This window comes from Lepisosteus oculatus, chromosome 6 (assembly GCF_040954835.1).
Source record: "Lepisosteus oculatus isolate fLepOcu1 chromosome 6, fLepOcu1.hap2, whole genome shotgun sequence".
NCBI lineage: Eukaryota > Metazoa > Chordata > Actinopteri > Semionotiformes > Lepisosteidae > Lepisosteus > Lepisosteus oculatus.
Window position 1 is genome coordinate 11,854,094 of NC_090701.1, and position 15,420 is coordinate 11,869,513.

At 38.5% G+C, this 15,420-nt stretch overlaps 1 protein-coding gene across 5 annotated transcripts in view; it reads left to right on the forward strand.

Annotated features, from left to right (window-relative positions):
- Positions 1 to 2,308: 2,308 nt before the first annotated feature.
- The window catches only part of rbm33a (RNA binding motif protein 33a), a 61,219-nt gene continuing 48,107 nt past the window's right edge, over positions 2,309 to 15,420 (forward strand). For all 5 annotated transcript variants that reach the window (XM_069190982.1, XM_069190986.1, XM_069190984.1 and 2 more), the window contains exons 1-2: positions 2,309 to 2,466; positions 8,801 to 8,879. In XM_069190982.1, the coding sequence (XP_069047083.1) occupies positions 2,448 to 2,466; positions 8,801 to 8,879 (98 nt within the window). In that variant the 5' untranslated portion in view covers positions 2,309 to 2,447. The remainder of the gene's footprint in view (positions 2,467 to 8,800; positions 8,880 to 15,420) is intronic.

Genomic DNA, 15,420 nt, shown 5'->3' on the forward strand with positions numbered 1-15,420 from the left:
TTCCCAAACTGTTAAGGGGGCTCACAATGTGAAATGGCCCGGGCCTCATCCGAGCTCTCGGGGGGGGGGTTGGGGGCGAGTGGCTTACCTGGCCGAGGTGCTTGCTTGAGTGTCCGTTGAGCTCTGTGTTTTCAGGTGCAGGACTAGGCCAAGTCACAAACTCTCTGTGACAGAGCTTCCCTCAGTGAATTAGGACGATTGGCTAGAAGCCACTGAGGATGGGGCAGGTTTAACTGACCAGGGCTCTCTCATCTCACGCTGAGCCCTGTGCTTGCAATCATGGAGGTGCTATCAGTGAGGTATGTCTCCTCCAATCAGTGCTGAACCTCTATATTGTATGGCTCCATATGACTTGGTAGACTTAACGACCTTTACACCCCAAAACGATATCCTGTGATCATCAAAGGACACGTTGCTGGAGAACTCCTTGGCCAGACGTCAAATAGTTCCATGTCCAATTTTAGCCACTAAAGCTTGAAATGTTTTTCCTGCTAAAATAATACATGTGCACTGAATTTGTTCCTTTACTTGATTTAATTTTTATATGAAACACTCTGCTGTGTAGGTGCATATATAATACACATGCATTCGTATATGCTTTATATATATAATACATACACCTGCATGTCAGGATACATTCAGTAGGCGGTTCTCAGCTAATGTTGTTTTCTGATATCACCTCATTCAGCTCAGTTTATTGCCATCTTTATCAGGTGACCTTTATTCAAAAACCATCAGAAATAAGCTGTTGCTGCTCTCAAGTAAAATTATTTGAACATTTGTAGATTTTGCACTTTTAACCGGAACAAATTTAAGGCAGGGCCTCACTTATAAAACATTAATACTACCAACATTGATTATTTATAAAGCCTTCCCCACCAAAGCATTAAAAGGGCTCTGTAATGAGTAATGAATTTGTATTAGATTTGAAAGAGGACTCATCAGAAGGTCTCTGACCATTCTGGGCGCTTGAAGAATATGTAAATAACACTTGTGCTGGATGTTTTTTTTCAGGGCAACATCAACTTCATGTACTATTCCTTTTCAGAGGTATTCTTGGTGCACTGGTAGTGAACACACCTCACTAAATCTTAAAATAGGATGTTTTTTTTAATGATCTCACATGTTTTCCACTAAAAATGTCTGAAGATTTTAGTAGTAGTTCAAGTAGGTAGCTGTGTAGGCTGCAAAGGAACAAGTAAAAGTATATTCCGTGCCGAAAACAGAAGAAGAGCAACACAACCTTTCGGCTGTGCAGCCTTCTTCAGGTGTGACGCCCCAAAATGTTGTGTTTCTGTTCTTCTCTTTTCAGCATGGCATAAAACTTTACTTGTTCTTTTTAGTAGATTTTAGGAACATAAGAAAAGTTACATATGAGTGATAGCATGATGAGGCATTAAGAACAACAATCTAGTCATTGCTTGAAGGGATCTGCTTCATCAGTATGAGGAATTACGTTAAGTTAAAAATGTCTATGACTTTCTGTGAAAATAAGTGTTTCTTGTCCTGCATAAAATGTTCTCATATGCCATGTATTGTTGTTTCATTTTTGGTATTATTACCTCCTGGGTTGAGCTGAATCAGGATTTTGAGTAATTGAATAAAAAGCACTCATGGATTGATGTAGCTTTACAGACCCTGCTTAACAATATTCCCAGATTTACTTTCCCAAATTAACAGAATTCCATGATTAGTGACAATTAAAGCACTGTATGATATCCTGCTTTTGGGATTATAGAGACTGAGTACTTAATCTGCCCACTGATAAGTACATATCTGTTTATTTATACTGGTTAAAATGAAAATGAAAGTCAAAGTTAAGATCAAGTTACCCCCCAATTATAAACCCAGTATTTGGAACTGGAATATTTTACACCTGCAGTAGGCTCCTGTTTTGAACTTTATTTTAATTTAAAAAAACGTTAGGAAAAACATGGTGATCTTCTTACTTTGGTTGTTTCTGAGGTTTTCTGGTTTTTATTATTATTATTTTCTGGTATTCCTGTTTTATATTATGTTATCCTAGGTGACAATACATTCAAAATAATTACTGAACTGAGAATAATGAAGAGTATTACAAACCAAAAGGGTTTTATATACATATAGATGTTCGACATACAGAAATAGGACGTCTCTGCATCGCGTTTTCATTGTTTTGTCTTTTTTCGTTCATGTTTCATTTGTCTCAAGAAATCATTAGATCAAAACATAATCTGAACAGGGCTTTACCTCCTCCAGTCTGCGGCTGCGCACTCTCACTGTACTCCTGTGTACTTCCCTTTATCCCAGAATGCACTAGACACAGGCGGCCATGTTGAGATTATCTGCAGAAACTGCTGGAGAAAAACATACACAAAAGCCTTTCGGTAGAATTGTTTTTCTGAGCATATCAGTGTGTTTGAAAACTACATTCATGTTTTCCCACTTTTAAGAAATATTTCTGTACAATGGCTGCGAACGCCCGAGGTGAGTCGATTATCCAGTGCGGTAATAAGCAATAAAAAGTTAGTTTATTGTGTGCAATATTGTGAGGAGATGTATTTTCCTGTAGGTTTTGGGCCTAACCCACAGTAAGCAGGCAACGTCTTGCCGCTAATTCTCTCTAATTTACCGTTTAAGAGCGCCTTATCTTTCATTTGATGTGCACATTTATGCAGTTAAAGATGTTTTCTCTAAATCGAGGATCTGTTGCCTAAAGTGAGGTCTTGTGAAGGTATCCTGAAAATATAAGAAAATCCTTCAAGGTTATATATGTATATAGCGTTTGAGATTCCCATTGCAGTGAACGATAAATTAATTTTAGAAAGTTATTCTGCATTCCGGCGTTTAGGCCTGTTGTTGCGCATATTAGAGCAATATTATTTGTGCAGAGGAGCGTTGAAATCGGATTTAAGAAAAAAAAGGTATCGTAATGGTGAATACAGTAACGTCATGTTGTGTTGAAAAACAGTATTTGTGTTGCGTGCGTTACGTTTAACTTTATAATCTCCTGGTATCACTCAGTGACTCTTTACTGACTGTTTAAGTGTTTTAAAGATTGTAGTTTATTGTAATATATTCTGATACAAAGAAAAGCGATTACCACTGGTTTGAGGCGGTAAGTTACTGCAGTAACTGTGGTGGCAATAGAGCAAAAGCACGTTTTTTTTCTAAGCGTCCTTGTCTGCTTTTTTTGCATGCGTGTAGGTTTTTGTCAAATGTTTCTTACAAACCCCGGGAGACCCATGGCGTCTGTTGTGTTGCTCGCAGGCGGTATGGAATGAACTCCCAGCTCATATTAGACCTTGCACGTCAGCACTTTAAATTCCTCTTAGAATTGGTTTATACAAGCCTTTTCTTCTGTTCAGTTTATCATATTAAATTGTGCATCCATGTTTTTCTTCTTCTTTCTGAGGTGCCTTTGCGGTGTGAATTTGTACCTGACAAGGCCCCATGTAAAGTTGAGTTTGTTTTGTCTTTGCAAGGAACTATTTGTTTTTCTAGGAAAAAGTGAAAGGTTTATTCCATGCTGAAAAGAGAAGAAAGAAAACACAACGTTTCGGGTTTGAAGAAGAAGGCTTCACAGCTGAAACGTGTTTTCTTTCTTCTCTTTTCAGCATGGAATAAACCTCTTACTTGTTCCTTTGCAGCCTATGCATGCTGACGCAGCTACCCACCTGAACTACTATGTTGTTATTCTAGTACCTCCTGGTAAAATCTTAATTGCAGCATCTGCATGACTTTGTAGCTTGATGTCAAGACTTGGAAACTAAGCCTTAGTCTGCCTAAAATGCCAGTCTTTCCTTTGTTATGGTTTTGCTCTGATACGTAGGTGTCCCTTTCAGTACTTCCCTCTTCATAATACAACTCCAGCTTGTTAGAGTACTGAAAGAGACCTAATGAATCCACATTTCCTTAGGAATATTCAGACATATTGTATCCTCACAAACTGCTGATTAACTCCATGGAACAAGTTCATTCTCTGTACCATGCACACAATAAACGTGAGCAACATGGTACAGTATTGTATAAATATGTAATAGCTAAAAACATCACAATATATTTTTAAGTGTAGCACTCATTCTTAAATGTCACCTTGGGTAAAGCCATCACTTATTGCCAGTAGTGCAGTAATGTGTTATGATGTGTATCTTCTGGCACGAGTCTCTGGTTCCATGCTGTAAAACAAACAAATACTTGTGTGAGAGGAAAAAATATGAAAAGATTTTTTCGTCTTCAAGTCAAAGAATCCAGACATCAAATGCAAATCAATATGTAAATCTCTGTAAATTAATAATTGAATAGTGTTTGGTTTTCCTTTGATATCTGTACATGAAATGTGTAAACACATTCTGACTGATGCCAGACCAGTATTAAATGTCAGAAAACAATAAGTTGAATATTCATTTTGCTTAAACGTTTAAAATGGCTCTTCTGCATGAAGTTCTAGGATTGTGCCAAAACATGTGTGTTGACTGGGACAGTAAATCAGCACTGTAAAAATCACCAGACTGGCTGCTAATTTACCAGATGCTAATGAAAGAAACATAACAATAAGCTTCTTCATGAGTTCTATGAAGACTCTGGCAACATACATAAACTTTGATTTTGTAAATTTAAAATGTCAGCATAAACTTTGAGCAAGCTGTGTTGTAGAAAGGATAGTTTATCTAAATATTGTGGGCTTGGTTGATTTCTGTTTGTGTTGATGCCAGCAACTACTATAAATAAGTGTTTGCAGTACAAGAATCAAGGAAGGTATACTACATATACTTTTCTTGCCAGTTTTATAGGGTTAACAAGGTTAATCAGCATCACTCTTGAGACCACTAGAGTGGTGGATCTGCCTGTTGTTCTGTCATTGGGAAAGCATGGTTTCTGTTAAGGGCTTGTTCTTTTGTTGTAACTGCATGCTGTAATTAAATTCTATGTGTACTGTTTAAAGACAAGCTTTGTCCTAACATACTTTCATGTCCATTAGGCTGTTTTTCCCATCTCTATAGCCCACATTGTAGTTCTGTCTTACTGTTCTTACAATTGAGTGCATACTCATCTGAAGAAGGCTCCACAGCCAAAATGTTTTTTCTTCTCTTTTCAACATGGAATAAACCTTTACTTGTTCCATTTGACATTGGATGTCTTGAATCTGGACTTTGCACGATGGTTTCGTATCGCCAATAATAGATCCTTGGTTCAGTTAGCGTCTAGCAGTCAAATGTGCTTTACAGGGCAAATGACTCCTCATGTTTTTGTGATCCTTCCTATATTTTCATATGCACAGGCCCAGGATGTGCAGATTGCTAAAGCTCCTTTCGGTATTCAGAAGAGTATTTGTAACACTATATAACAGTGCTATAATATCCTTTAACAGCAAGTGCTGAGGGAATGATATTGATGCTTGATCGGTGTACGCAGCTCTGGTATTCTCCTCAAAGCAGCAGACACAAATACGTCTAGGAAATCCTGTTGCTGAGATGTCGAAGCTGTGAACGATTGACACTTGAGCACATAGAGCAGACCTCTGAGCTGATCTTACAGCGACTGCGGCATTAAGAATGTGAAGTTCCAGCATGTCTTGCATGACGTTTTACAGCAACTGGCTCGCTCTGTTTTTGGGGTAAATTTTTCTGCAGATGGTGTAAGTGATCACTACATCACTATGTGAAATGGACTTCTGTACGGAGTCCTTGCTTGCCAGTTGAAGGGATGTGAGAAAAGCAAGAGATCTCCTGCTCCTCTGTCATGTATGGGGCTGTAATGTGGGCATGGTTGTTCATAATACCTGTACATAAAAGTCATGGTCATGGACAGGTCACGGTTACATAATAATCAGGAAAATTAGTGTATGTATTTTTTTTCTTATACAGTAAAAGAATGTTACATGATGTTAAGTATCATATTCCGTCTTTGTCCGTTTCCGTTTTCTCTCTCTTTAGTCTCTATCTGCCTGTTTTATGCTGTGTTTCTGAACTGTTGATTAACACTTCATCATTTACACAGAACTTAAATAAACCAAGGTAAACCAGAGGATTCCTTTGATCAATTTCACACCCAGCACAACTAAACACTATTGTTTTTTTCTTTTTGTGAACTTCAGACATATACCCTATCCAGGTGTTAACCATTGTATCTAGCTTCTTGAAGACTAAAGTAGTGGCCCTTATTTTGCCACTGTAGTTATATGATTACTAAATAAAAAGTGTTCTTGTTCTGAGCTGTTTTGAGAGTGTTATCAGAATGTACATGGCCCTGGGATTTCTGAAGCCTAAGAATTTATGATCATTTTCAGATTCCCCCAAATAAGCAAATTATAAATGTATTAGTTCTAATTTCTAATCAATTATAAATGACAAAGTTGTTTTTGAAGGTCTGCAGTTTAGGTGGTACAGCAGTTCTCAAGATGGAAGAAGACAATCTAATTCTTTAAAAGCTAATAAAAAGAAATATCCTTGCAATCACAGTAAGTCATCATGCTTGGAACTTTAATTTTTATTATTCAATTAAAATTCCTTTATTCCTTTATTTCTTTACTCTTTAATTCCTTTTTTGTCTTAACATCTTATTGTCTGGAAATATTTAAGAAACTTTAATTTTTAAGTATTCTCATAGATGGTCATTGGGTTAGTCTAGTCTGGAAGAATGTTACAAAACCAACTGACATTTCGGGTGAACCAATTGTGAAATAATAAAAAAGGCTCAGAATACATCTCAGAATGTGTAGGTCATCAGAATCTGTGGGACATAGTCAGCCCTGTAAACCAATCAGTTATTGCATAACTTTCAGTCAAAATGATCATTGGAAACATTCAACTTTGCCTTGCCCACCCCCAGCAACTTTTATTTTCTGTTGTAATTGGGTATTGACACGCTGAAATGTGCAGGAGCTGTAGAGGAGTGCAGCAAAATTCTGCATTTCTGTCACGCTTGATGTGATCAGCAAAGAGATTAATGATGAGCATAAATTTCAGAAAGCTGTTGTAAGGGAAATGCTAATATAATGTAGTAATTACAAGGCTACATTAAAGCGTATTGTAATTCTAGCAATAGAAATGAACTGCTGATTGAAATGTAAAATTGTTTCTAAGAATGTGACCTTGTAGTTCTACAATCATTCAGTCTGATCAAAGGTTCATTGAAAAAAGTCCACGGTGGACGATTCTACAAAAGATTTGATATTCATTGGAATACTGACGGAATTAACACTATTCAACTTTGAGAGAGATTGACCCCTGAGCTTCATCCCATGTGATTTTGGATTCTCAAGCTGTAGGACAACAGCAGCAGCAGATCACTACTGTGTGCTCCAAAACGTCTGTGTATTGGATTGTTTAACCACTAGATGTTTTCAGTCAAGGCAGTTATGGAGTCATGAGTGATGTGCTGTCCACACCTTTGAACAATTGGGTTTTTGTCCTTTTAGTTCAGCAATGTTGCAGTTGTCCGATGAGTGAAGTATTGTCATCTTCAAGCTCTGGTCTGTGAAAGATACACTAGACGTGGGAGAATGTTAGCATGCGGGTGGTGGAATTGTCACGATGGCCACAGTTATCTCCATGTCTTAGGCAGTCTACATTCTTTGATGTGGTTATGTGGCAGTTTTCCTTTTGTGAATGGTTTGCCCTCGTCATACTAGGCTGTGGTAATGAGACACAAAGGCATGAGTCATCAGGTTGGCCAATGAAGTAAGGTCTGTAGATCTTGGCTATGTGGGACATGAGGGATAACAGAAAGTGCCCTCTGGAATGGAAGGCTGGAATTGTACTTGGGACTCCATCTTTGAGCTTGGAGGAAGCACTGCTAACTACCATGGTCATGGAACCATTCAACAGGTCACAATGCCATTATAGAAGAGAACCTGCTACCTTTAAAGGATACCATTTTGAAGAGTTATGTGATTTTTTTTTGTTAGTTCTGTTCTTCTTATACTATACTAGTCATACTATTATGAATGCTAATCAGGCTTTAATTTCGGTTTTACAGTAGCAGAATTTTAAGGTTTGTGACGCATTTGAAGTTGTATAAAATGAAGAGGAACAGTATTTTGACATACTCTGCATTGATATGTAACAAACCTGGTAAACCACAAGGAGTAACGAAAGGGGAGAAAATACTTCAGCAGGGTTATCTGCACTGAAGAAAACATTTAAAAATACAACCTTGTACGTTCATGGGGAAACCTTAACATTAAGCTTTTTTTTAAGTGTAAAGCGGTACACCAGGCCACATGCTACATTATGTGTTTGGGATTTAATTCCACAAGCGGAGCAGACTCATGTTATTCATAATGAAACCAGTGTGTTATTCAGCTATTAACCATGCTCTTTGTTTATCTTGGTATAAAAAAAAACTTTGGAAAAAATTAAACAACCTGAAAGTACAAAGTTTAAACATGCACGAATCCTGGAACTTTGTGAAATAGCTTGTTAACAAATGCCTCAGATACAGGTGGAATTCTGGATCCTCCGGTCACAGTGGTAGTTTACTGCACATTAGAGATTAAATCATATACTCTGAGTTGAGTCCTGGTAAAATGGTCCACAGACTTCCTTGAAAAGTCTTTTTGTATCAGAAAAAAACTATATGAACCGCATATGAACAAGTTTTATTACGTATTTCATGTTGTACTGTTTTTTGTGTTACCTAATTCTCAGTACCTATGTACTTTGAAAAGTCTAAAGTGATTGTCTTATTTACTTTGAGCTAAGACCTTTTCAGTAGGACAACTGTAATGTACCTGACTTGTGTATTGTCCTTAGGTTTTCCACATCACGGTGGTGTGCAGCACAACATCTTAATGTCATTGCTGTTTTTATGTTTCCAGATGACGAGTTTGATCAGTTTGACAAGCCAGGCGCCGAGAGGTCAAGAAGAAGAAGAACTGGAGATGATGACTTGGACAGGTATGTCTGCAGATTCCTTGTTCAAAATAGCCATCATGGGAACGTGTGCATTATTATGACTGGCACATTAATTTTACTTCAGGCAATCGGGATTAACCTTTGCCACTGCTTCAGATATAGAGTTTAAATTATAGTTGAGGGATTACTGATGTTAGTTTAACTTAATTGCTGTGGAGTGTTTTTTGTCCAGTTTCTTAGCTTGTGTTGATTCTGAAGTAATTGTTTTACTCTGTTTATCCTCTCATATGGTATGAGTGAATAATAAAGAGGGAGGATGTTTTTATACTGCGTGTGGAAGGTCAAGAAAGTGCTCCACGTTGGGTAACTCCATCCATATTTTACCCAAGGAGGTGTCTGAGCCTAACACTGCAGTAATAGAGTATACCTCTTGCTTGAGATTCCTCTCTGTTAAATGGTTCCACACAGCCTGATGCGTTAATAAAATGGGCAGAACCACATTGTCAATAGAGCCAGTGAGCTATTACAGCCACTTCATTGCTAATTGAGCCTGTTTTCTGGAACTCATTTATGTTTTTTCCTTATGTTTGATTGTGACAGTGATTTTGTATTTCACTGCGTATTTGGACTGTGTACAGAACGTTGCTTACAGATAAGAGCAGTGTATGTTAGTTTTTTGTTTTCTGGTTCATGGCTTGGGTGTTGCATATTTAGGAAACTTATGTATTCTCGTATTACAAAAGTTAGGACGAGACCTTGTCCCCCTTTTTCCTCATTTAAACTGTTAGAGGATCTGTACATTTGTCAGATTGAACTATTTGAATTTAACATTGAGAGAGAAGTCAGACAGATCAAGCAGGCCCTGACAACCATTTTCATGGCTGACCCTTCAACCTTTTCTTTGATTCTTGAGTTTTAGGTGCCATGTAGGAGGATCTGCAGCAGATGTTCACATTCTGGACTTTCACAGACTTGTGGCGACAGGTTACAGACAGAAACCACCAGTGTGTTCTTAGGTTCCATTCACAAGGCATCTGCTGATGTCCAAGAAAATTATTGAAGTGTCAGATTCATAATATACAAGTTCAGTCTTCCATTTGTTGCTGATAATGTTAAGGAGGAAAAAATACATGCATTGATCAGTTTCTTGAATTGCATGCACTGCTTAAGTGTTTCCCTAATAAAAAGGGATTATAAAATCTCAGATTTATTCACTCACTCATTTCCAAAGTAGTTGCAGTCTGCTGGACAGGTAAATAGGTTAATAGAAAGGGTTAACCGTAAATGATTAGTGGCAATGAAGAGGTTGGACAGATGTTAAAGACTGGGTCTCGAAACTAAAAAAAACAGTGGTACCGACCATGGTATCAGTTTTACTGGTTCCTGCTGCCCTGGAAATGACTATTTCTTATCTGTGCTCACCATCCAAAGCTCACCATCACATATTCATTTCTGATAGCACAAAGGTTTGGAAACACTGCTCTAGGTCATACCTTCACAAGCTGCAGGCCACCAATTTTTTCACTTGTTAGACTTAATACAAATGCAAGGGAGTAGAGGAGACTTATGCATGTCAGGTGTGCCCTGTATTAAATAGGATTAGTAAGTTTAAGTGTGCCATTAACAATCGAGGCATTTCCACTTTCAATTTTTAATTTAAAAATGCCACTTGAGAAAAGCAAGGAAACAGCTGGATCCTGGCTTTTATCTGTGTAAGGAGCATATGGTCAACAACACCCAGTATAAAGACAGTATTTTTACATTTCTGCTATCTTCTCATATCTCGACTTCAGCCATTCTTTAATATTGGACTTGAGTCAGGAGCACCTGTAGGTTTGTACTTCAAATCAAATTACTTTCAGTGTCTGTGAATGTGAAAAATAATTTAGGTGTCTTCCCTTCTGAAATGCAAAGCAGTGCTTACAATTAAATCAGAGTGAGATCCTTTACATATTTATTAGGTATACAAAATCCAACTTAATATCTTTAAATAAAATTATCACAAAAAAACCTTCTCATCTGCCTTTTTGTAGTTTGAGCTACTAAAATAAATCCTTGAATGACAGAAAGGTCCTGAATGTAACAAAGGTGCTGCCTACATATGCATTTTGTTGAAACCCCTTGCCATTAAAAGTAACTTAGTTTTCCATCTCGTTTCCAGGACTCTATAACTTGACACAAATAGTCTTAGGGACTCTAACCATGGTTAGTTCCTTGGTTCCAGACCTAGAAGTCCGAATCAGTGGCTTTTTATTACGCATATTACTCTTATTACGCATATATTCTGCTTAGTGATTTTTCCAAACGGTGGAAAATGTTAAAATTCTCCTGCATTTAAAAAGACCGTAAATTATATCTTAAATTATACAATTCAAATTGCTGTGAAAATTCAATTTTCTCAGTCACATACAATGTCAATCTGCCGAATAGCAGGCAGGGAACTTAGTTCAGGCCATCAAAAAGATGGTTTGTCTCTGGTGCCAATCCTGGATACGATCACAGTAAAAAGTTTGTTTTAAATTATAGCAGTCGAGAGCAAACACTTGAAGCGGAAATGTGGGAACAAGCTTTTGAGAAACATTTAAAGGGAAAGTGGTGACTTTAATCTGTCAGTCTGAGGCCCTGCCCACTGCAGCAGCTGTGACCCCAAAGAATGATAGATTCCATGAGGATCTGCCAGACTGCAGCACACCCCTGTGGTGCAGCCGTGGGCCAGATGGAGAGGTTAGATCTGTCTGTGATAAAGCCAGTGGTAGTTCACTAAGTATTCACTATATACCCAGAGTATTGATACTCAGTGATAGTTTTATTACTCTAAAAGAGTCACCAAGATTTCGGCTTTTAACTATGTAACCATGAGAACAGTACAAAGTAAATTTTAAAGTAGTCAACCTAAAATGAAAATATCTTTGCTTATGTGAAGGTCAGCATTGAACTCTGAAAGTAAAGCATCAACTCTGAAAGTAGTGACTGGCGTCGGCTGTAGAATTCTTTTCTTTAGTTTTGGAGCTTTGACAGTGAATTTGCTTTAGATTAAAAAAAAAGTAAATAAAATTAGGAATCTAAGTAAGTCTAACTATGCAGTATAATTTGAGTATGCTGTCCAAGCTAAGATCTTTAATATTTTGTCCTTAAAAATCTCTGTGAAGGCGAAACCCCTAGGCAGATGAAATAATAGTCAATGAACAAGCTAGGTGGTACCATATGAGAATTAAATTTGAGCTGGCCTGAGGAAAATAAATTAAAATACCAGTCAAGCTAAGCATCCTTCGGTTTATTAACAAATGGTATAGTGTTAAATTACAGTATTTGGGCTGTCCCAACTGAACCCTTTTATCACTTCTAATTATAATCCTAAATGCTATAGTCCACTCTGTGTCTGTCAAAATCACAATCTTTTCTTAGTGAGTTATTTGTTTTTTAGTGCTCCTTTTGCAATTTTTATTTTTTATTTTGTTGTTTCATTGTTCAGAATTACTTAATGAGTTATGAAACTAGCCCTGTTGCTTTTAACAACTTTATATTTGTGTGGATAAAACTAGCCATTTATAACAATGATTAACTAGTACTTGCTTTCCTAGTACATTCGCTTGTTCCAGGGGAGGTTTTCAACAGGTTGTGAACATGACAGCTATGAGACTACTTGCAGGAGTCTTCTTTCTTTGATCCTCTCTCATATGCTGGCACCATAATATGCTGCCACATGTCAACTAAGCAGCTGCTGTACTTCAGTGGTAGATGAGGTTGTTCCCCTCCTGTGTATGAAGTGCTTTGGCATCCTTGGGGATACTTACATTAGTACTGTTTTCCTCTTTACAGATAGCTGTGAAGAGAATTACGGCCCAGTGGACGATACTCTGTGGTTGGGTTCATGTTCTAAAATTGGTTTTGTGATCCTAGCATGACCTGCCTGCTTGCTTGGTTTGACTTCAACAGGGGATGATGCTCTCAGCAACTGAATCATGAGCTGCTGTGTACAGCTGCTTCGTTTCTGTACATTGTGTACATAGTACATTGGTTTCTGTACATATCCATTTTAAATTTGTTTGCTATGGAAGTGTGTTGCACAATTCAGTCATCATTCATTGATTAATGGGATGATGAATCAAAATAACAAAAGGAGCGAAACTGTGTGAACATACATATTAACAATGCGATCAGACTAGGAAAAAAGTGCATTATTGGGATATACGTATTTTATACTGACATTTTTGCATTATTGTTAACCTAATAGATGAACGAATTATGTCCAAATCTTTATAGACACGTGAAATAAAAGGCTTTGCATTCAGCTTTTGATTAGAATTCGGCATAAGCATTTATCATTAGGTGTTCTAGACAAACCAGCTGTCTTGGCAGAGCAGTGCTGGTGTCCTGGAGATCTGGATTCCTGTCTCTCCTGGGTTTCACAGCAGCCATTTGTTGCAAACTACAGGTATTAAGGTGTGTTGTACAATCCATGACATTCAGTTGGTATTGTCTCTGCGTCTCAGGGCCGAAAAGAAGAACATCATGCTGCCGTTTTTTCCCCCCAACTTTTTATTTACTGGTTTGGCTGAATAAGACAGTAACTTGGTTGAGCAGATGACTGTGCGTGTTAATTAGGTAGCCTCTGGCTGTGCTACATGAGCACTGATGGAGAAAACGTGAGGGTGCCTTTGCAGTGCTTTTGAGAAACGGACACCTTCAGGAGAAGCCGACCGAAACGCCGAAATGTACAGTCTAAACATTCAGCGTAGCAAACTAAAGGAGGACTGAGGTAACCGTTGTAATAAAGCCCCAGGCTCACCAAAGAGCACCTGCCATATTCTAATTATTTCTTTATTGTACATCTTTTTTTTTTGCCCCATAGTAAATTAAAACATGGTTGGCCACTTTCTGATCCTGCTCGGGCTCTGTCTGCAATGTGCCTCTTTAGTGACACACCTTGTGGGAGGACGCTGGTTGATGGTGAAAGTTATTGTGCTTACATCGGACTGGCAACAGGGCAACAGATACTGCAATCTAGTCTCGGGTTCGGTAATCGTGATCGCTTACCCCGTCTTGAGACGGAGTAAACTGGTTGTACGGTCACTACACTGGTTGGGAATTCTGCTGAGACATCTGTATCTGCGAGGACTGTGGCTGCAGTTTAGTCTGTAATGCCTCTAGCTGCGATAGAAGTGCTACCTTGTCCCTGTGCTGTCCGTATTCGGAGCGGAGCGGTGGCTCTGTGGCTAAGGATCTGCGCCTGTGACTGGAAGGTTGCCGGTTCAAATCCCGCAGCTGGCAGAGGAATCCTACTCCGTTGGGCCCCTGAGCAAGGCCCTTAACCCCAACTGCTCCAGGGGCGCTGTACAATGGCTGACCCTGCGCTCTGACCCCAAGATTCTCTCTCCCCGTCTGTGTGCCTGTGTCTCATGGAGAGCAAGCTGGGGTCTGCGAAAAGACGAATTCCTAATGCAAGAAATTGTATAGGGCCAATAAAGTGATGTTATGTATTCACCAAAGGGCTGTAATATTGCTCATGACTGACTGCACCGTCTTCCCAAAGCTGTAGTTCAGTTCAGTTGTGTAGGGATCTCCACTCTGTTTGCTCTCTTTAATACTTGATTATTAATAAAAAGGGAATTAAAATTATGATGAGAACATTTTAAGTGAGATTTTTGAATTTCTTGAAAAAGTGCTCAGTAATGTTAAAGATACAAAATGTTGAGCAAACTGTTCTCCGGAAGGGCACTGTTCTGTAGTTCATGCCGTGTTGCGTCAGAGCATAAAAGCAAAATCAGCTGTCAGTGATCACTTAAAGTAATAGTATTAAAAATCTGCTTTTGATTCAACACAAATTAGTGTGGTGACCATCTGTACATGTTCTAAGTACTTTTGGGACTGCTGCAAAAAAAATTGGTGAAACAAGAAAAGATAGAATATGACTGACTGGCTGTCGTAAACTGAAAGTGATCTGTAGATTTCAGCGTTCACAGAAAAATATTTGTTTAGTTAAATGTCAGCAATAGAATTTTGTGATCTTTGAGATATATCTGTCACGGGGACAGTTTTTTTAATTCGTGGGGCTCTGTGGAGTTTAATAGAAGTATTAACAGAAGGCGCAAAGAGGTGGCTGGGTCGCTGAGCCACCACTTGAGCAATCCTGGTCAAAGTCGGCTAGTGACATAACCCAGACACAAGCCCATGATTCTTGAGTTCGGCCTGTGCTCAGTTTACAGGTTGAGCCAGAGGTTAATACAGTGCTGTATTAGCAATGCCAGTTAACTTTTATTGTTTGAAACGTGTTGGCGAACACATGGCGTTTGATAATGGAATAGGAGTATGACTAGGCATCCAGTTTTATCACAAGTAAGCCACACTGCAATGCAAAAGTCAGGAAAAACCTTGAAAATTTGTATTTTCATGATGTGTCAAGATGGAATATGAAAACCAGGGTGAAATGTGTTGTGTTGCCAGCAACTGTCACCCAGTCTGTAGCAAAATTCTGATGTGAGCTCCCCGATTGGTGTGTCACACCGGTGTCTTCCTATCTGACTGCCAACTGTACCCTGCAAGTAATTAAAATGCAAAAACATCTCTGGAGCTTCTGGGGTAG